The 23975-nt window shown below is 45.0% G+C and overlaps 1 protein-coding gene across 2 annotated transcripts in view; it reads right to left on the reverse strand.

Annotated features, from left to right (window-relative positions):
- Window positions 1-1179: 1179 nt before the first annotated feature.
- LOC105009281 (ephrin type-B receptor 4b) overlaps window positions 1180-23975 on the reverse strand; it is a 43262-nt gene continuing 20466 nt past the window's right edge. The window contains exons 7-21 of one of the 2 annotated variants that reach the window (XM_029117581.2): window positions 22299-22454; window positions 20280-20618; window positions 20030-20154; window positions 18500-18665; window positions 17927-18026; window positions 13023-13087; window positions 12499-12615; window positions 9929-10063; window positions 6953-7065; window positions 6563-6623; window positions 6184-6338; window positions 4238-4387; window positions 3649-3842; window positions 2706-2864; window positions 1180-2339 (exon numbers count right to left, since the gene is read on the reverse strand). In XM_029117581.2, coding sequence (XP_028973414.1) covers window positions 2234-2339; window positions 2706-2864; window positions 3649-3842; window positions 4238-4387; window positions 6184-6338; window positions 6563-6623; window positions 6953-7065; window positions 9929-10063; window positions 12499-12615; window positions 13023-13087; window positions 17927-18026; window positions 18500-18665; window positions 20030-20154; window positions 20280-20618; window positions 22299-22454 — 2141 coding nt within the window. In that variant the 3' untranslated portion in view covers window positions 1180-2233. Of the gene's footprint in view, window positions 2340-2705; window positions 2865-3648; window positions 3843-4237; window positions 4388-6183; window positions 6339-6562; window positions 6624-6952; window positions 7084-9928; window positions 10064-12498; window positions 12616-13022; window positions 13088-17926; window positions 18027-18499; window positions 18666-20029; window positions 20155-20279; window positions 20619-22298; window positions 22455-23975 lie in introns of both variants that reach the window. The other variant, XM_029117580.2, reaches the window with a different exon arrangement.

Below are 23975 nucleotides of genomic sequence, written 5' to 3' on the forward strand. Positions count from 1 at the left end.
GCTGGAGGGGTGAAGCTGGGACATTTGAGGGAAGATGGAAGGATATCGGGCATGTATGAACAGATCAAGCTGATAGCTTTGGCTGAAGAAAGATGCAGGGAAAGAGATGGACAAATGGATAAAAAGGAAGTAATCATTAACACTGTTGTCAAGATCCCCAAACCATTCACAAAGCATCTCTAAGTCATTGACCCAATATCTCAGTACCACAATAATATCTGTCTGTCTCCCCAATCTCTCAGTACCACAATAATGATATCTGTCTGCCTCCCCAATCTCTCAATACCACAATAATAATGTTTGTCTCCCCAATCTCTCCATACCACAATAATAATATCTGTCTGTCTCCCCAATCTCTCAATACCACAATAATAATGTTTGTCTCCCCAATCTCTCCATACCACAATAATAATATCTGTCTGTCTGCCCAATCTCTCAATACCACAATAATAACATATGTCTGTCTCCCCAATCTTTCAATACCACAATAATATCTGTCTGTCTCCCCAATCTCTCAATACCACAATAATAATAATATCTGTCTGTCTGCCCAATCTCTCAATACCACAATAATAATATCTGTCTGTCTTTCCCACAATCTATGAGTATCACAGTAGTAATGTCTCTGTATCTCTGAGCATCACAGTAGTAATGTCTCTGTATCTCTGATTATCACAGTAGTAATATCTCTGTCTGTCTCAATCTCTGAGTAGCACAGTAGTAATGTCTCTGTCTGCCTCAATCTCTGATTATCACAGTAGTAATGTCTCTGTCTGTCTCAATCTCTGAGTATCACAGTAGTAATGTATCTGTCTGTCTTGCACCACAGTGAAGACCATCAACACACCCCCATGCTTTCACACACACACACCTCTCCCTGTCTCCATCCATATCGCCATCCATCGGCCTCTTATCAGTTTCCCTTACCAAAGAAATGCAAACACACACACTCACCCCCGCACACATACACACACACCCCTGAACACAAACACACACACTCACCCCCACACACATACACACACACCCCTGAACATATACACACACACAGCTTGCCAGTTGTCTTTCAGAGGGTTATCTTAAAAGATGAAGACCCACCTACTGGTCCCTCATCAACATACACTCTCCCAGACTCACAAATGCTCGCACGCACACACGAGACGCAGAACACAGCACGGGCGGGGCAACTTTTGCCATCTTTATTGTGATTGGTCACAGTAATTGATGGACACGCCTCTCCCAATATTTGCTCAAATATATATAAATCAAATTACTGAATATACTATCATAACAATAATAATAATATAAATCAGTCACATTTATTTAAGGCTTTTTAGAAAAGGCAACAGAATAATAATCATCATTATTACAAAACATTCTGCTTTCATCACCAAAATAAGAAACAATTAAAACATCAATACAAAGCCTTCAATGTGAGGGCATCGGCTACTACATCTCCCATAATGCAAAGGGAGAGCCTCATGACTGCAACCCCCCACATTTCACCGGATGGGGTCAGAGGTCAGACAGTCAACTCCAGGGACCGTCGTTGATTAGTCAAAGCACAGCAGTGTCATCACAGAAGTGTGTCGGGGGATTAAGGGTCAGAGTTCATGTCGAACAAAAATTCAGTTCAGTCAGACTCCCGGCCAGAGGTGGAGGGTGACGGGAGAAGAGATCCGTCTGTCTTTATCAGTCTTTTATGACAGAGGAGAAAATGAGTCCATCTTCAACCATCTTTTATGACAGAGGGGAGGATTTGGTCTTTCCATCTTAGCGGTACATGTCTCATTAATCATGGTGTCAGGGACATAGTAGATCAGAATGTCAGTTGGACCTCGGTTAGGAGGAGAACCAAGTCAACACAGAGGGTCCAAACTCCCAACGGAGCTTACAGTATTCCCACCATATTCCAACAGTATTCCCACCATATTCCAACGGTATTCCCAGAGTATTCCCACGGTATTCCCAGAGTATTCCTGTGTAGTATTCCTGTGACAGCATAATTATTCAAATAAAAGATTCACAAAGAATTCTTCTTTATCTCCCGGTCTCCCACTAGTGATTGGGTGAAGGGTGCCTCCTGTAAAATCACAGTGGGTCTGAGCACAGTGATTGGATAGAGAGACTGTTGGCATAGGGATGCCATAAAAGTTGGCTTGTCAGTTGAGCTTTGGTGTGATTGGTCAGTATCCAAGGGTAGGAGGGGCTTCAAGGGTATGTGGGAGGTGAATGATCAGTATCGAAGCATGGGAGGGGCCTTGTGGACCCTAAGTGTCTGAATGGAAGAGAGGATCTTCTTTTGATGTCCTGCTAGGGTCACCCCGATACGCAACAGGTCTCTGCACACACACACACACACACACACACACACACGCACGCACACACAGGGATAAACAGATCAAACAATTAGCATAACAATGACAAGTTAGCCCAATATGCAACAGATCTCAACAGAGTTCACTAAGTATCTGTGTGCGTGTGTATGTGTGTGTGTGTGTGTCTGTATGTATGTGTGTCTGTATGTGTGTGTGTGTGTGTGTATGTGTGTCTTTATGTGTGTGTGTGTGTGTGTGTGTGTGTGTATGTGTGTGTATGTGTCTGCGTCTGAGTGTCTGTATGTGTGTATGTGTGTCTGTATGTGTGTGTCTGAGTGTCTGTATGTGTGTGTGTGTGTGTGTGTCTGCATGTGTCTGTGTTCTACCTACTCTGTGGAAATCTGAGCAATGAGGTCCAGGCTGGTGAAGCCTGCCTGAGTGAAGCTGTCCTGGTACCGGGACATGTTGATGGCATGAAGCCACTCGGAGACGGAACCACAGGCTGACAGGGGAGGTGGGGGGCGCTGATCCAGGAGGGGCTGGGAGGAGCTGGGGACAGCAGGACAATCACACCTCAGTACAAACCCACATGGTAATCAGAGGGAGGGAGGGAGGGAAGTAGGGAGGGAGGGAGGGAGGGAGGGAAGGAGGGAAGGAGGGAGCAAGAAAGAGAAGCAGATTTGATTGACAGGCTGAGTAGCCACAGATGGGAGTTGAGGGACAGGTGCAACACTGAGGTCAAACACTGGATAAACACACACAGAGAGAGGAGCGAAGGTCTGGGATTGGCAGCAGATTGGGCACTAGGTCAGTTGTGTGTGGTGTGAGTGTGTGTGTGTGGTGTGAGTGTGTGTGTGTGGTGTGAGTGTGTGTCGCGTGTGCGTGTGTGTGTGTGTCCTGTCATCTCCCCAGTGTCCTTGTTCTCTAGCAGCGGCCCCCCGGTCATTGTCCACACTAACATACATGACATTCCAGACCTGTCAGTCAAACACCCCCAGCCCCCTTCTCTCTTTGTAGGTGGAATGTCCTGTACACTGCACCAACCCCCCCCCCCCCCCCACACACACACACACACACACAGTGGTCTTCTTAACCCCCCCACACACACTGGAATGTCTTTCCCCAAGGGAGGGAACTGGCTGTCAAATTTACTGCACACACACACACACACACACACACACACATACAGACACTCAGACGCACACACATACACACACACACACACACACATACAGACACATATACACACACACATACAGACACATATACACACACACATACAGACACATATACACACACACACACACACACACACACACAGTTCCTCTCTTACCCGGGGCCATCAGGCCGTGTGATCTTCAGGGAGGCAGGGTTTCTGATAAGCTTATCGAGCGCTGAGACCACGTTAGCAAAACGCGGCCGAGCAGATCTCTCCTTCTGCCAGCAGTCCAGCATGAGGGAGTGGAGGGAGGAGGGGCACTCTGGAGGGGGGGGCAGTCTGTAGTCCTGCTCTATGGCATTGATCACCTGGTTGGACGGACACACACACACATACAGATGTTGTCAAACCATATTTCTCACTGACTCTCTTAATAACCTTACAGACTGACAGTCTGACAAACAGACCAACAGTCTGACAGACAGCCTGGCAGACAGACAGACAGATAGCCGGACAGACAGACTAACAGAAAGACAGACAGCCTGACAGACAGAGAGAAAGACATACTGTGAATAGTTATGAAACTGAAGGTGGACTGAAATAGCGTAGAAGCACCAGGTCAGATCTGTAAAACAACAGCCTGGCAGACAGAAAGACAGACAGCCTGACAGACAGAGAGAAAGACATACTGTGAATAGTTATGAAACTGAAGGTGGACTGAAATAGCGTAGAAGCACCAGGTCAGATCTGTGAAACAACTCACGTCCTGGTTGCTCATGTCCCAATACGGCCGCTCCCCGAAGGACATCACCTCCCACATGACGATGCCGTAGCTCCACGCGTCACTGGCCGACGTGAACTTCCTGAACGCTATCGCCTCTGGAGCCGTCCAGCGAATCGGGATCTTTCCTCCCTGTAGGAAATGAAAGATAGGATAACACACACTGACTGAACATATTCTATCCAGCCCGGGGTCTTCTAGACCAGCCCAAACTGTCCCTGCTGAATCAACAGTCAACTCTGACCCCAGAACAAACATATTCACTGGGTCTGGGCTCAGTTCAGCTGGATTCCTTCTGCTTTTACAGCAACAGTGTAAAACACCATGTAAAAACTAAAATGTGGACAACCTTTTCAGTTCAGACAGTGTCCGGAGGTTGGCCTGTAAATCTAAATATATTATACTCTCCAGGGGTCTGGTGTAATGGGGTGGTTTGGGGTATTTACCAGGGAGCTGGTGTAATGGGGTGGTTTGGGGTATTTACCAGGGAGCTGGTGTAATGGGGTGGTTTGGGGTATTTACCAGGGAGCTGGTGTAATGGGGTGGTTTGGGGTATTTACCAGGGAGCTGGTGTAATGGGGTAGTTTGGGGTATTTATCAGGGAGCTGGTGTAATGGGGTAGTTTGGGGTATTTATAAGGGAGCTGGTGTAATGGGGTAGTTTGGGGTATTTATCAGGGAGCTGGTGTAATGGGGAAGTTTGGGGTATTTACCAGGGAGCTGGTGTAATGGGGTGGTTTGGGGTATTTACCAGGGAGCTGGTGTAATGGGGTGGTTTGGGGTATTTACCAGGGAGCTGGTGTAATGGGGTGGTTTGGGGTATTTACCAGGGAGCTGGTGTAATGGGGTGGTTTGGGGTATTTACCAGGGAGCTGGTGTAATGGGGTAGTTTGGGGTATTTACCAGGGAGCTGGTGTAATGGGGTAGTTTGGGGTATTTACCAGGGAGCTGGTGTAATGGGGTGGTTTGGGGTATTTACCAGGGAGCTGGTGTAATGGGGTGGTTTGGGGTATTTACCAGGGAGCTGGTGTAATGGGGTGGTTTGGGGTATTTACCAGGGAGCTGGTGTAATGGGGTAGTTTGGGGTATTTACCAGGGAGCTGGTGTAATGGGGTGGTTTGGGGTATTTACCAGGGAGCTGGTGTAATGGGGTGGGTTGGGGTATTTACCAGGGAGCTGGTGTAATGGGGTGGTTTGGGGTATTTACCAGGGAGCTGGTGTAATGGGGTGGTTTGGGGTATTTACCAGGGAGCTGGTGTAATGGGGTGGTTTGGGGTATTTACCAGGGAGCTGGTGTAATGGGGTGGTTTGGGGTATTTACCAGGGAGCTGGTGTAATGGGGTGGTTTGGGGTATATACCAGGGAGCTGGTGTAATGGGGTGGTTTGGGGTATATACCAGGGAGCTGGTGTAATGGGGTGGTTTGGGGTATTTACCAGGGAGCTGGTGTAATGGGGTGGTTTGGGGTATTTACCAGGGAGCTGGTGTAATGGGGTGGTTTGGGGTATTTACCAGGGAGCTGGTGTAATGGGGTGGTTTGGGGTATTTACCAGGGAGCTGGTGTAATGGGGTGGTTTGGGGTATTTACCAGGGAGCTGGTGTAATGGGGTGGTTTGGGGTATTTACCAGGGAGCTGGTGTAATGGGGTAGTTTGGGGTATTTACCAGGGAGCTGGTGTAATGGGGTAGTTTGGGGTATTTACCAGGGAGCTGGTGTAATGGGGTGGTTTGGGGTATTTACCAGGGAGCTGGTGTAATGGGGTGGTTTGGGGTATTTACCAGGGAGCTGGTGTAATGGGGTGGTTTGGGGTATTTACCAGGGAGCTGGTGTAATGGGGTGGTTTGGGGTATTTACCAGGGAGCTGGTGTAATGGGGTGGTTTGGGGTATTTACCAGGGAGCTGGTGTAATGGGGTGGTTTGGGGTATTTACCAGGGAGCTGGTGTAGGTCGGGTCGGAGGAGTTTTCCTGGAGGAAGCGTGACAAGCCGAAGTCAGACACTTTACACACCAGGTTAGAGTTCACCAGTATGTTCCGAGCTGCCAGGTCACGATGCACATAACTCATCTCTGAGAGGTACTTCATACCTGTAAAACACCAAACATTATAGCTACTGAATCCACAAGTATATGATTTTCAGAACAATTGGTGTTTTTCTCGCAGGACAGGTTTTCCAGACACAGATGAATACGATGACAGTGTCTTCCAGTCCAGTAAAAACCCAGACCTCAGAAGAGCCAACTGAGGAACCGTCATGACACCTTAAACTGAGATTCTCCCGTTAGCGGGTTCGCCGTCAACAGTTACATACCTGAGGCGATGCCACGCAGCATCCCCACCAACTGAATGGGAGTAAACTGACCATCATTCAACTGGAACGGGGGAGGAGGGGGAGGAGGGGAGAGACAAGATGAGTGATGAATAAAAAAGATACAAAATAATCTACATATTGGACAGAAACTCACAAGTCTCAGACAACCAGTCACTTAACAGTCAGACAGACAGACATACTGACCCACAGACAGACAGACAGACTGACCCACAGACAGACAGACAGACAGACTAACCTACAGACAGACAGACAGACCCACAGACTGACTGACTCACAGACAGACAGACTGACCCACAGACAGACAGACAAACTGACCCACAGACAGACTGACTCACAGACAGACAGACAGACCCACAGACAGACACTAACCCGTAAGAAGCTGTCAAGCGCTCCGTTCTCCATAAACTCTGTGAGGATCATGACAGGACAGGAAGCAGTAATGACACCTTCCAGATGGATAATATTGGGATGCTGGAACTGACCTACACATTGAAATTGACCTGACACATTAATATACACATTAATATATACACCCACACATTAATATAGATATATATATTCATATATACACCCACACAATACTCACAAATAATACACACACCCACACATTAATATATACACCCGCACATTAATATATAAATTAATATATATACCCACACATTAATATATACATGAATACCTACACACGCTACTCATAAATACTACACACACCCACACACTACTGACCAATAAAACCCACACCCACACACTACTGACCAATAAAACCCACACACCCCACACACTACTGACCAATAAAACCCACACACCCCACACACTACTGACCAATAAAACCCACACCCACACACTACTGACCAATAAAACCCACACCCACACACTACTGACCAATAAAACCCACACACCCACACACTATTGACCAATAAAACCCACACACCCCACACACTACTGACCAATAAAACCCCCACCCACACACTACTGACCAATAAAACCCACACCCACACACACTACTGACCAAAAAAACCCCCACCCACACACTATTGACCAATAAAACCCACACCCACACACTCCTGACCAATAAAACCCACACCCACACACTACTGACCAATAAAACCCCCACCCACACACTACTGACCAATAAAACCCACACACCCCACACACTACTGACCAATAAAACCCCCACCCACACACTCCTGACCAATAAAACCCACACCCCCCACACACTACTGACCAATAAAACCCACACCCCCCACACACTACTGACCAATAAAACCCACACACCCCACACACTACTGACCAATAAAACCCACACACCCCACACACTACTGACCAATAAAACCCACACGCCCCACACACTACTGACCAATAAAACCCCCACCCACACACTCCTGACCAATAAAACCCACACCCCCCACACACTACTGACCAATAAAACCCACACCCCCCACACACTACTGACCAATAAAACCCACACACCCCACACACTACTGACCAATAAAACCCACACACCCCACACACTACTGACCAATAAAACCCACACGCCCCACACACTACTGACCAATAAAACCCCCACCCACACACTACTGACCAATAAAACCCACACCCACACACTACTGACCAATAAAACCCACACGCCCCACACACTACTGACCAATAAAACCCCCACCCACACACTCCTGACCAATAAAACCCACACCCCCCACACACTACTGACCAATAAAACCCACACCCCCCACACACTACTGACCAATAAAACCCACACACCCCACACACTACTGACCAATAAAACCCACACACCCCACACACTACTGACCAATAAAACCCACACACCCCACACACTACTGACCAATAAAACCCACACGCCCCACACACTACTGACCAATAAAACCCCCACCCACACACTACTGACCAATAAAACCCACACCCACACACTACTGACCAATAAAACCCACACACCCCACACACTACTGACCAATAAAACCCACACCCCCCACACACTACTGACCAATAAAACCCACACCCACACACTATTGACCAATAAAACACACACCCACACACTATTGACCAATAAAACCCACACCCCCCACACACTACTGACCAATAAAACCCACACCCACACACTACTGACCAATAAAACATACACCCACACACTACTGACCAATAAAACCCACACACCCCACACACTACTGACCAATAAAACCCACACCCACACACTACTGACCAATAAAACCCACACCCACACACTACTGACCAATAAAACCCACACCCACACACTACTGACCAATAAAACCCACACCCACACACTACTGACCAATAAAACACACATCCACACACTACTCACAAATAATACACACACCCACACATGAATAAAACACACTGATGACCAATAAAACACACACAACCACCCACTATAAACCACTAATACACACAACCCCACCCTATTAACCACTAATTCACACAACCACACACTATAAAGCACTAATACACAACCAAACACTACTAACAACTTATACACACAACCATACCCTATTAACCACTAAGACACACAACCACACACTAGAACCACTAATACACAACCACACACTAAAACACACACATTCAGATACAGGCTATGTACAATGTTGTAATTGCGAGGACTGGAAACACATTAACCAGAATGTTGAATAACATACAGCTATTAATGTTCCCAAAGGTCGAGCAGGATGAACTGTTATCACTGCCAACAGGATGAACTGTTATCACTGCCAACAGGACAACCTGTAATCCTGCCAACAGGATGAACTGTTATCACTGCCAGCAGGACAAACCGTTATCACTGCCAGCAGGACAAACCGTTATCACAGCCAGCAGGACAAACCGTTATCACTGCCAGCAGGACAAACTGTGACAAACTGTTATCACTGCCAGCAGGACAAACTGTGACAAACTGTTATCACTGCCAGCAGGAATGGACTGTTATCACTGCCAACAGGACAAACTGTTATCACTGCCAGCAGGACAAACCGTTATCACTGCCAGCAGGACAAACCGTTATCACAGCCAGCAGGACAAACGGTTATCACTGCCAGCAGGACAAACCGTTATCACTGCCAACAGGACAAACGGTTATCACTGCCAGCAGGACAAACGGTTATCACTGCCAACAGGACAAACGGTTATCACTGCCAGCTGGACAAACCGTTATCACTGCCAACAGGATAAGCGGTTATCACTGCCAACAGGACAAACGGTTATCACCGCCAACAGGACAAACGGTTATCACTGCCAGCAGGACGACCTGTTATCCTGCCAACAGGAACTAATGATAAACTGTTATTATTATTCCCCCCCCTTACACACTCACACACTGACCCATGATCGACGCCTCGGACAGGAAGTCCCTCCTCTGCTTGTCTGTGTATCCTCCCTTCAGAGTCTTGATGGCCACGTAGTTTTCCTTCTTACCAGGGACCTTCAGTCTCCCTCGACACACCTCCCCAAACTCACCTGGAACACACACACATACACACGGTTCAGCTCAAAACACATGGTTCAGCTCAAAACACACGGTTCAGCTCAACACACACACGGCTCAGCTCAACACACGGTTCAGCTCAACACACGGCTCAGCTCAACACACGGCTCAGCTCTACGCACATACGGCTAAGCTCTACACACACACAGTTCAGCTCAAAACACACGGTTCAGCTCAACATGGATGTGTCCTGTCAGCATTCTAGTGCTACTGACATGGTGGTAGAACGGTGCAGACAGAGGTCATATTCCATGTTCTAGTGCTACTGACATGGTGATAGAACGGTGCAGACAGAGGTCATATTCCATGTTCTAGTGCTACTGACATGGTGATAGAACGGTGCAGGAAGAGGTCATATTCCATGTTCTAGTGCTACTGACATGGTGATAGAACGGTGCAGACAGAGGTCATATTCTATGTTCTAGTGCTACTGACATGGTGGTAGAACGGTGCAGACAGAGGTCATATTCCATGTTCTAGTGCTACTGACATGGTGGTAGAACGGTGCAGACAGAGGTCATATTCTATGTTCTAGTGCTACTGACATGGTGGTAGAACGGTGCAGACAGAGGTCATATTCTATGTTCTAGTGCTACTGACATGGTGATAGAACAATGCAGACAGAGGTCATATTCCATGTTCTAGTGCTACTGACATGGTGGTAGAACGGTGCAGACAGAGGTCATATTCCATGTTCTAGTGCTACTGACATGGTGGTAGAACGGTGCAGACAGAGGTCATATTCCATGTTCTAGTGCTACTGACATGGTGGTAGAACGGTGCAGACAGAGGTCATATTCTATGTTCTAGTGCTACTGACATGGTGATAGAACGGTGCAGACAGAGGTCATATTCTATGTTCTAGTGCTACTGACATGGTGATAGAACGGTGCAGACAGAGGTCATATTCCATGTTCTAGTGCTACTGACATGGTTATAGAACGGTGCAGACAGAGGTCATATTCCATGTTCTAGTGCTACTGACATGGTGATAGAACGGTGCAGACAGAGGTCATATTCCATGTTCTAGTGCTACTGACATGGTGGTAGAACGGTGCAGACAGAGGTCATATTCCATGTTCTAGTGCTACTGACATGGTGATAGAACAATGCAGACATAGGTCATATTCCATGTTCTAGTGCTACTGACATGGTGGTAGAACGGTGCAGACAGAGGTCATATTCCATGTTCTAGTGCTACTGACATGGTGGTAGAACGGTGCAGACAGAGGTCATATTCCATGTTCTAGTGCTACTGACATGGTGGTAGATTTATTGATGTCATGTAGAGCTCGGTCTTGTCTATATTGGCAACAAGTGGTATTTTCCCTGGGCTGTTCTCCGGCATTAAATCAATCCATCCTCACACGTGTCTTCTGTAACACACACACAGGCAGGCATACACCCAACCAAGCTCTAGACAAGCAACACACATGGCTTTCACTGTTAGCTGCCCATGATCTACTAGTGTTTTGTGGTTCAGCTAGCTAGTAATAACATGTCTGAGCTGGAAGACGGCATGGCTCCTGGATAAGACCTTTACTGTGAAATATGAGGAGTGTTGTTATAGAGAGAAGGAGAGAAAACATAGAGAAGGCAGATAGAAGAGAGACAGCCGTATTGATAACATAACAATACAGTAACACAGCCGTAGTGATAACATAACACTGCAGTAACACAGCCGCAGTGATAACATAACACTGCAGTAACACGGCCGTAGTGATAACATAACACTGCAGTAACACAGCCGTAGTGATAACATAACACTACAGCAACACGGCCGTAGTGATAACATAACACTACAGTAACACGGCCGTAGTGATAACATAACACTACAGTAACACAGCCGTAGTGATAACATAACACTACAGTAACACAGCCGTAGTGATAACATAACACTACAGTAACACAGCACCCATAATTAGTGCACTAATTTGGTACATGCCCTAATTAACACACTAACTTGGAAAGTCAACCTGATAGGACTGATATTCTACCCAGGAATAAGAGGACAGAGGACAGAGGGAGGGAGAGGACTGAGGGTTCAGAGAGAGGTGAAGAGGGAGAGAAACAGACAAAAAGGATGAATGAAAAGGAGAGGATGAAAACAGCAGGTATCAAAAGGACAAAATAAGGATAAACTCTAGAGGGATGAAGAGAATGTATAGATAGTGGATATAGACCAATGGTCCAGTGTATGTAGATGAATACATGTACAGATTATATACTCTAGATATAGTGTGTTTAGAGATATAGAGGTACAGATTATATACTCTAGATATAGTGTGTTTAGAGATATAGATGTACAGATTATATACTCTAGATATAGTGTGTTTAGAGATATAGATGTACAGATTATATACTCTAGATATAGTGTGTTTAGAGATATAGATGTACAGATACTGACCAGCTCCAATCACCTCCTCTATTTTGACGAAGGACACGTCGATTTCCTTTGCAAACTCTCTGACCGCCTCGTTAGGATCCTCGTAGGTAAACGGATCAATGTACACCTTCATTCCTGCTGTAACCCCGGTAACAACAGTGTTAATATACACCTTCAAGACAACAGATACCACAGTAACAACAACATCAATACACCAGTCTATTAGCAACACAACTCCAATGTCTGACTGGAATGTGTAATAAAGTGGTAAGTCCTTATGTGGATACCAGAAACCTGAAATGTTTTATAATCTGTTATGTAAGTCCCGAATTGGTGTCATAAAGTATATGTAGTATTATGAATATATTATGTAGTGTTGTGAGTGTTGTATGTAGGGTTATGGAGTTGTTATGTAGCGTAATGGCAACACTTTATACTATTAGGAAGTCATCATGTAGTTGAATACAGTCTGTGTACAGTCTAGTGTGTATTGTTATAAAGACAGTATAAAGTTATAATGTCCTTGCGTAGTGTTATGTACTCACTCTGTCCCATCACATATTGTCCATTCTTATCATTCATCTCCAGATGGTTCTCATGCAGGTGTTTACTGAAGAAAAAGACAGCCCCAGAACAAAACAGTTAGATACTACCAAATCATTAAAAACACAAAAGAAAACAACCCCAGAAAACAAGACAGCTACCACCAAATCATTAAAAACACTAAAGACAACTATTTGACTGAACAGATTCAACCAGAGGACAGATCCTTTAGTAGTGCTTCCTTGTCCCAAAAACATCCCATGTTGTGTTACATTCAGCCACCCGAGTCATATTGTTCTCAATAAAGTATCATATTAGGATCTACCAGTGTATCATGTCTAGAATCAACAGAACCCTGTACAGCCTCATTTATTATAATAGGATCTACCTGTGTATCATGTCTAGAACCAAAAGAACCCTGTACAGTTTCATGTATTATAATAGGATCTGCCAGTGTATCATGTCTACAACCAAAAGAACCATGTACAGTTTCATGTATTATAATAGGATCTACCAGTGTATCATGTCTAGAACCAAAAGAACCCTGTACAGTTTCATGTATTATAATAGGATCTACCAGTGTATCATGTCTAGAACCAAAAGAACCCTCTACAGTTTCATGTATTATAATAAGATCTACCAGTGTATCATGTCTAGAACCAAAAGAACCCTGTACAGTTTAATGTATTATAATAGGATCTACCAGTGTATCATGTCTAGAACAAAAAGAACCCTGTACAGTTTCATGTATTATAATAGGATCTACCAGTGTATCATGTCTAGAACCAAAAGAACCCTGTACAGTTTCATGTATTATAATAGGATCTACCAGTGTATCATGTCTAGAACCAAAAGAACCCTGTACAGTTTCATGTATTATAATAGGATCTACCAGTGTATCATGTCTAGAACCAAAAGAACCCTGTACAGTTTCATGTATTATAATAGGATCTACTAGTGTATCATGTCTAGAACCAAAAGAACCCTGTACAGTTTCATGTATTATAATAGGATCTACCAGTGTATCATGTCTAGAACCAAAAGAACCCTCTACAGTTTCATGTATTATAATAGGAGGGGGAGAGGGGGTGTGAGGGAGGACAGAAAGAAGCAAATCCAGAAAATAAAATACATACTGGATTCAAAATATCCAATCCAGCAACACTTACACTCCTCAACACTCCTCAACACTCCTCAACACTCCTCAACACTCCTCATCACTACTCCTCTATTATAAACCTTCTCTTCTAACCATCCTTAATTCTAACCATCCTCTATTTTAAACCTTATCTTCTAATCATCCTCTATTATAAACCCTCTCTCTTCTAATCATCCTATATTATAAACCCTCTCTCTTCTACTCATCTTTAATTCTAAACCCTCTCTTCTAATCATCCTCTATTATAAACCCTCTCTCTTCTAATCATCCTCTATTATAAACCCTCTCTCTTCTAATCATCCTCTATTATAAACCCTCGCTCTTCTAATCATCCTCTATTATAAACCCTCTCTCTTCTAATCATCCTCTATTATAAACACTCTCTCTTCTAATCATCCTCTATTACCCTCTCTCTTCTAATCATCCTCTATTATAAACCCTCTTCTAATCATCATTTATTATAAACCTTCTCTCTTCTACTCATCCCTTATTCAAAACCATCTCTATTTTCATCCCTTTCTTTTGATCTCTGTCATCCTTCTGTTATCACTCCTCCCTCTCTCTCTCTAAAGTATGTCTTCTGAAAACTGTTCCTCTTTTCCTCCTTTATCTGCCAATATGCTCCCCCTCTCCCTCCCCCGCTCCATCCCCCGTCTCATGTTTCAGACTGAGATCCTGTCTGTCCATCACACACTGAAACTCTCTCTTTTCTCTTTGTTCTTTTTCTTTCCCATCCTGTCGTCATCCTAAAATAGCGAGGGTCCACCCTGTACTTCAGCATGGTGAGTCTGATCCTGAGGTCAGGACTATTGTTCTACCGGCTGTCCTGCACACACAACTGGGAGGTGTATCCTGAACACTGACACACACTAGGTCATACGACTGACACACACTAGGTCATATGACTGACACACACACACACACACACACACACACACACTTGGTCAGATAACTGACATACTTGGCAAAATAACTGACACACACACAGGGCCAGACCATTAACGCAAATACACTAGCCCAGATAACTGACAAACACACAAACACACACGCAGGGTAGGATAACTGACACACACACTAAGCCAAAAAACTGACATATACACACACACACTAGGTCAGACAACTGACACACACACACACACACACACACACACACACACTGGGCCAGACCAATAACACAAATACACTAGCCCGGATAACTGACAAACACACAAACACACACGCAGGGTAGGATAACTGACACACACACTAAGCCAAAAAACTGACATATACACACACACAGGGTAGGATAACTGACACACACACTGGTTCAGATTACTGACACACACACAGGGTAGGATAACTATCACCCACACTGGTTCAGATTACTGACACACGCAGGGTAGGATAACTGACACACACACTGGTTCAGATTACTGACACACACACAGGGTAGGATAACTGTTACCCACACTGGTTCAGATTACTGACACACACGCAGGGTAGGATAACTGACACACACACTGGTTCAGATTACTGACACACACACAGGGTAGGATAACTGTCACCCACACTGGTTCAGATAACTGACACACACGCAGGGTAGGATAACTGTCACCCACACTGGTTCAGATTACTGACACACACACAGGGTAGGATAACTGTCACACACACTGGTTCAGATTACTGACACACACGCAGGGTAGGATAACTGACACACACACTGGTTCAGATTACTGACACACACACGCAGGGTAGGATAACTGACACACACACTGGTTCAGATTACTGACACACACACAGGGTAGGATAACTGTCACACACACTGGTTCAGATTACTGACACACACGCAGGGTAGGATAACTGACACACACACTGGTTCAGATTACTGACACACACACAGGGTAGGATAACTGTCACCCACACTGGTTCAGATTACTGACACACACACGCAGGGTAAGATAACTGACACACACACTGGTTCAGATTACTGACACACACACGCAGGGTAAGATAACTGACACACACACTGGTTCAGATTACTGACACACACGCAGGGTAGGATAACTGTCACACACACTGGTTCAGATTACTGACACACACGCAGGGTAGGATAACTGTCACCCACACTGGTTCAGATTACTGACACACACACAGGGTAGGATAACTGTTACCCACACTGGTTCAGATTACTGACACACACGCAGGGTAGGATAACTGACACACACACTGGTCCAGATTACTGATACACACGCAGGGTAGGATAACTGACACACACACTGGTTCAGATTACTGACACACACGCAGGGTAGGATAACTGACACACACACTGGTCCAGATTACTGATACACACGCAGGGTAGGATAACTGACACACACACTGGTTCAGATTACTGACACACACGCAGGGTAGGATAACTGTCACACACACTGGTTCAGATTACTGACACACATGCAGGGTAGGATAACTGACACAGACACTGGTTCAGATTACTGACACACACGCAGGGTAGGATAACTGTCACCCACACTGGTTCAGATTACTGACACACATGCAGGGTAGGATAACTGACACAGACACTGGTTCAGATTACTGACACACACGCAGGGTAGGATAACTGACACACACACTGGTTCAGATTACTGACACACACGCAGGGTAGGATAACTGTTACCCACACTGGTTCAGATTACTGACACACACGCAGGGTAGGATAACTGTTACCCACACTGGTTCAGATTACTGACACACACGCAGGGTAGGATAACTGACACACACACTGGTCCAGATTACTGACACACACGCAGGGTAGGATAACTGACACACACACTGGTTCAGATTACTGACACACACGCAGGGTAGGATAACTGTCACACACACTGGTTCAGATTACTGACACACACGCAGGGTAGGATAACTGACACCCACACTGGTTCAGATTACTGACACACACGCAGGGTAGGATAACTGTCACCCACACTGGTTCAGATTACTGACACACACGCAGGGTAGGATAACTGTCACCCACACTGGTTCAGATTACTGACACACACGCAGGGTAGGATAACTGTTACCCACACTGGTTCAGATTACTGACACACACGCAGGGTAGGATAACTGACACACACACTGGTCCAGATTACTGACACACACGCAGGGTAGGATAACTGACACACACACTGGTTCAGATTACTGACACACACGCAGGGTAGGATAATTGTCACACACACTGGTTCAGATTACTGACACACACACAGGGTAGGATAACTGTTACCCACACTGGTTCAGATTACTGACACACACGCAGGGTAGGATAACTGTCACCCACACTGGTTCAGATTACTGACACACACACAGGGTAGGATAACTGTTACCCACACTGGTTCAGATTACTGACACACACGCAGGGTAGGATAACTGACACACACACTGGTTCAGATTACTGACACACACGCAGGGTAGGATAACTGACACACACACTAAGCCAAAAAACGGACATACACACACACATACACACTAGGCCAGACCAATAACACAAACACACTAGCCTGGATAACTGACACACACACACTAGGCCAGATAACTGACATGCACACTGGGCCAGATAACTGACACACACACTGGGCCAGATAACTGACACATGCGCTGGGCCAGATAACTGACACATGCGCTGGGCCAGATAACTGACACATGCGCTGGGCCAGATAACTGACACATGCGCTGGGCCAGATAACTGACACATGCGCTGGGCCAGATACCCCCCCAACTCACCGATAGCAGTATACAGCAATGGTTACCACGGCAATAAGAAGTAGAATTCCCATGGCAACCAGGACACCTGTCACCATCAGCTGGGAGTGGGCAGCCCCTTCTGGAGAGAATTAAGTGTCCAGCATATTATATAATGTTATATTACAAAGTAGTAAACATATAATTAACACATTTACATATTTCATTATTTTTTTATATTATATTGATGTATTACATATTAGTAAACATATAATGAACATCATTAGATACTTAACAAAAATATAGATTAATATATAAGGATGTATTACATATTAGTAAACATTTAATGCATATTGGGTTTGTATGTTGGTACATACTGTATCTACATGTCTATTGTCCTGTTGGGTATGTATGTTGGTACATACTGTTTCTACATGTCTATTGTCCTGTTGGGTTTGTATGTTGGTACATATTGTTTCTACATGTTCTCCAGCCAACAGTCTCTAATGGACCATCATGATAATGTACTATAATATTAATTATTATTATTATTATAAATCCAAATATAGTCTACAGTGTGTAAAACAGATCAGGTCACTGGGTCAGGGCTCATACCATCGGGCAGGGTGGTGAAGGTGGACACTGGGGAGAAGGTACTGAATCCAGCCATGGTTCTGGCCCGAACCTGGACCTGATAACCAGTTGACCTCTGTAGGTTACTGAGCACAGCACTACCAACCAGACTGGTCACATACTGCCACTGTCCTGCCTCTGGGCCATCCTACAGACACACAGACAGACACACAGGGACAGACAGACAAACAGGGAGACAGGGAGAGAGACAGACAGAGAGGGAGAGAGAAACAGACAGAGGGAGAGAGAGAGAGACAAACAGACAGGGAGAGAGACAGACAGAGAGGGACATTGTGATTGGTGTGTGTGTGTGTACCTTGAGACAGTAGTATAGTTGATATTGAAGGACATTGTGATTGGTATTGGTGTGTGTGTGTGTGTGTCTACCTTGGGACAGTAGTATAGTTGATATTGAAGGACATTGTGATTGGTGTGTGTGTGTGTGTGTGTGTGTGTGTGTGTGTACCTTGAGACAGTAGTATAGTTGATATTGAAGGACATTGTGATTGGTATTGGTGTGTGTGTGTGTGTCTACCTTGGGACAGTAGTATAGTTGATATTGAAGGACATTGTGATTGGTGTGTGTGTGTGTGTCTACCTTGGGACAGTAGTATAGTTGATATTGAAGGACATTGTGATTGGTGTGTGTGTGTGTGTACCTTGGGACAGTAGTATAGTTGATATTGAAGGACATTGTGATTGGTGTGTGTGTGTGTGTGTGTACCTTGAGACAGTAGTATAGTTGATATTGAAGGACATTGTGATTGGTATTGGTGTGTGTGTGTGTGTGTCTACCTTGGGACAGTAGTATAGTTGATATTGAAGGACATTGTGATTGGTGTGTGTGTGTGTGTGTGTCTACCTTGGGACAGTAGTATAGTTGATATTGAAGGACATTGTGATTGGTATTGGTGTGTGTGTGTGTGTGTGTACCTTGAGACAGTAGTATAGTTGATATTGAAGGACATTGTGATTGGTGTGTGTGTGTGTGTCTACCTTGGGACAGTAGTATAGTTGATATTGAAGGACATTGTGATTGGTGTGTGTGTCTACCTTGGGACAGTAGTATAGTTGATATTGAAGGACATTGTGATTGGTGTGTGTGTGTGTGTGTGTACCTTGAGACAGTAGTATAGTTGATATTGAAGGACATTGTGATTGGTATTGGTGTGTGTGTGTGTGTGTCTACCTTGGGACAGTAGTATAGTTGATATTGAAGGACATTGTGATTGGTGTGTGTGTGTGTCTACCTTGAGACAGTAGTATAGTTGATATTGAAGGACATTGTGATTGGTATTGGTGTGTGTGTGTGTGTGTCTACCTTGGGACAGTAGTATAGTTGATATTGAAGGACATTGTGATTGGTGTGTGTGTGTGTGTGTGTCTACCTTGGGACAGTAGTATAGTTGATATTGAAGGACATTGTGATTGGTGTGTGTGTGTGTGTCTACCTTGGGACAGTAGTATAGTTGATATTGAAGGACATTGTGATTGGTGTGTGTGTGTGTCTACCTTGGGACGGTATCGTAGCTCGTATTCCAGGACAGTGTAGTCTGTGTGTTGGGGGTTGTTCCAGTGTAGAGTCAGACTGTTCTCTGATGCCTTGGTTCTTTTTATTCCAGATACTGGAGCTGGCACTACAGACACAACACACGGACACACACATACGGACACACACACAGTTAAGAACCATGTTACTGCCAGCGGTACACTTTAAGGTGTTGTGTATGTGTGTACGGTTGTGGAAGGCGTGTGTTCGTACTGTCTCGGCTCGTAGTAATGTTGACTCTCTCAACAGCAGGTTCTGATTGGCTTAGCTTTGAGACACCGTTTTCTGATTGGACGCTGAGGGTGTAGGTGGTGTGTGGTAGGAGTCCGCGGATTACCACTCTGCGCTGTGACAGGCCGTGCTGGGATGGTCGATAAGACACACCATCTCCGCAGTGAAGACACGCCCTCTGGGAAGAGGGGCTACAGCGGACACACCCTATGCTGTAGGTCAGGTCGTCACGGCCACCGCGTTCTAAAGGCTCCGACCATTCTAGCGTTACCATGGTGTCGTTGATCTGTGACACGATGGAGCGAGGTGCTGAGGGGGGGCCTGAGGTGGAGGGGAATAACAAAATAATAATCTATAACAAACATGACAACAACATAACTGAAACGTAATCTCTAACATACATGACAACAACATAACTGAAACGTAATCTCTAACGTACATGACAACTATATTACTGAAACATAATCTGTAACATACATGACAACCGTATAACTGAAACACAATTTATAACATACATGACAACCATATAACTGAAACACAGTAGAGAGAGGAACAGACAGAGACAAAGACAGAGGACTGTGTGTCTGTATGTAAAGGCCAAACAGAAACAACACCTCTGAAACCTGAAACCAGAAAGCCTAATGAGTCCTAATGACTGGTGGGCAGCCCTACCTAAAGGGGTGGGCAGGACAGTTATGGGGTGTGTGTCTCTGTGTGTGACTGTGTGTGGGAGGTTCCATGAATATAAAGGGGGCTTGTCTGCAGGGTTATATTTCTACTGGACTTATAGTCCCAGAACAGCATAAAGGAGGATGTACAGGCACAGGTTGTTTAAATGGGCAGGTGGTGATTTAAAGGGGCGGGTGGTGATTTAAAGGGGCGGGTGATTGCTGTTTTAAACACAGCTGGTGAAGGCCTGGAGCCGGTCTGTCCTTCAGCTGGTTAATTACTGAGAAGACACAGTACAGGGACACCCCTGAATGGAGACGACCTCCCAGTTACCCCAAACTATTCAGTAAAGCAGAGGAGGAGGCAGTAAAGACAGACCGAGAGAGGAGGAGGTAAAGACAGACCGAGAGAGGAGGAGGTAAAGACAGAGGGCGAGAGAGGAGGAGGTGGTAAAGACAGGGAGAGAGAGGAGGAGGTGGTAAAGACAGGGAGAGAGAGAGGAGGAGGTGGTAAAGACAGGGAGAGAGAGAGGAGGAGGTGGTAAAGACAGGGAGAGAGAGAGGAGGAGGTGGTAAAGACAGGGAGAGAGAGAGGAGGAGGTGGTAAAGACAGGGAGAGAGAGAGGAGGAGGTGGTAAAGACAGGGAGAGAGAGGAGGAGGTGGTAAAGACAGGGAGAGAGAGAGGAGGAGGTGGTAAAGACAGGGAGAGAGAGAGGAGGAGGTGGTAAAGAGAGGGAGAGAGAGGAGGAGGTGGTAAAAAGAGGGAGAGAGAGGAGGAGGTGGTAAAGACAGGGAGAGAGAGGAGGAGGTGGTAAAGAGAGGGGGAGAGAGGAGGAGGTGGTAAAGACAGGGAGAGAGAGGAGGAGGTGGTAAAGACAGGGAGAGAGAGGAGGAGGTGGTAAAGACAGGGAGAGAGTGGAGGAGGTGGTAAAGAGAGGGAGAGAGAGGAGGAGGTGGTAAAGACAGGGAGAGAGGTAGCATTCTCTGAGCTTTAAGTCACACCATTAACAGCACTTTCACACCACAGCAAAAATCACAAGCTACATGTTAACAGAGCAGCACTTAACTTGCATCATCAAAACCCAAAAAACTGCAGACTATAAAGAACAGCTATAAATGGAAGGATGAAGAAACCTACTAAAGAAAAAGTGACCATGGGCAAATGCTAGACAAATTCCTGAATAAACTGTTCATTATTATTATTACTATTACTATTACTATTACTAAAAACATGCAGAAAAACCCAAGGAATCCACTGCTATTTAAAGATGAACAGCCTGTCAGAAAACAAGTGAAAGAGACTAGAAAGTCTGTAGAACCAAATCCACTCACGTGTGCAGAGTGACGTTACCGGGTCGGAACCTGCTCTGTGGTAACCGGAGCGACAGAGGCAGTGGGAGGAGCCTGTTCCTAAGGTGTTGCTGTTGTCCGGACAGGGGACGCATCCACCAACCCCCAGCCCCGCCTTATAGTGACCGACAGGACACGCTGGAGACAGAAACCCAGAATCAGTATAACAGTTAAAGACAGCAGAGAGACAGACAGGCAAAGACAGACAGTCACAGACCGTCAGTCACAGACTGACAGGACATGCTGGAGACAGAAACCCAGAATCAGTATAACAGTTAAAGACAGCAGAGAGACAGACAGGCAAAGACAGACAGTCACAGACCGACAGTCACAGACTGACAGGACATGCTGGAGACAGATACCCAGAATCAGTATAACAGTTAAAGACAGCAGAGAGACAGACAGGCAAAGACAGACAGTTAAAGACAGCAGAGAGACAGACAGGCGGGCAGACAGACAGCCAAAGACAGACAGTCACAGACCGACAGTCACAGACAGACAGACCGGAGCCTAGACAGTCTGAACAATGAGAGGTGAAACAGGAAATGAACTCTAGGGAACAGGAAGAATGAAAACCAACCATGACATCACCACTGTCCTCCCCAGCCTAACTAGACTACCACCCAAAATACCCCCCCCACACACACACGCACGCACATGCACACACACATTCATACAAACACACACAACTAAGCCCAAAATCATATTTTTTCTCGTGGTTAAAAGGTGAAATGTCCCATGATTAACCATCCTTGTGGGGACTGTGGTAGGTTAGTAAAACATAAAAACCAACAACAAGGGTGCCATTTAATGAACCCAATCTGCCCCCACCTTCACACACAAACACAAATGTATCTCCTAAAACAAAGTGCCTGTCAAATCTTTTGAGTCTGAAGAGTGTTATAACTACTTTAAGTACTGTTTTTGTTTACAGAGTGTTATTACTACTGTCTGTCTTGTTGTTGCATACAGTGTAATTACTACTGTCTGTATTGTTGTCGTTTACAGAGTGTTATTACTACTGTTTGTCTTGTTGTTGCATACAGTGTTATTACTACTGTCAGTACTGTTGTTGTTTACAGAGTGTTATTACTACTGTCTGTCTTGTTGGTGCATACAGTGTTATTACTACTGTCTGTACTGTTGTTGTTTACAGTGTTATTACGACTGTCTGTCTTGTTGTTGCATACAGTGCTATTACTACTGTCAGTACTGTTGTCGTTTAGAGTGTTATTGCTACCATTCGAACTGGTGTCGTTAACATAATGCTACTGTCTTTATTATTGTCTCATAGAAAGTGTTATTACTACTGTATGTATTGTTGTCATTCACAGTGTTACTACTACTGTATGTATTGTTGTCGTTTAGACTGTTATTACTACTTTTTGTATTGTTGTCGTTTATAGTGTTTTAATTCTACTGTATGTATTGTTGTTCTTTACAAAGTGTTATTACTACTGTATGTATTGTTGTTCTTTACAAAGTGTTATTACTACTGTCTGTATTGTTGTTGTTTACAGAGTGTTATTACTATTGTCTACATTGCTGTTCTTTACAGAGTGTTATTACTATTGTCTGTATTGTTGTTGTTTACAGAGTGTTATTATATCATTGTACGCCCTACGAACAACATGGCTATTGTGCCCCGGCTACTGTAAA

This window comes from Esox lucius, chromosome 24 (assembly GCF_011004845.1).
Source record: "Esox lucius isolate fEsoLuc1 chromosome 24, fEsoLuc1.pri, whole genome shotgun sequence".
In the NCBI taxonomy this organism is placed as follows: Eukaryota; Metazoa; Chordata; class Actinopteri; order Esociformes; family Esocidae; genus Esox; species Esox lucius.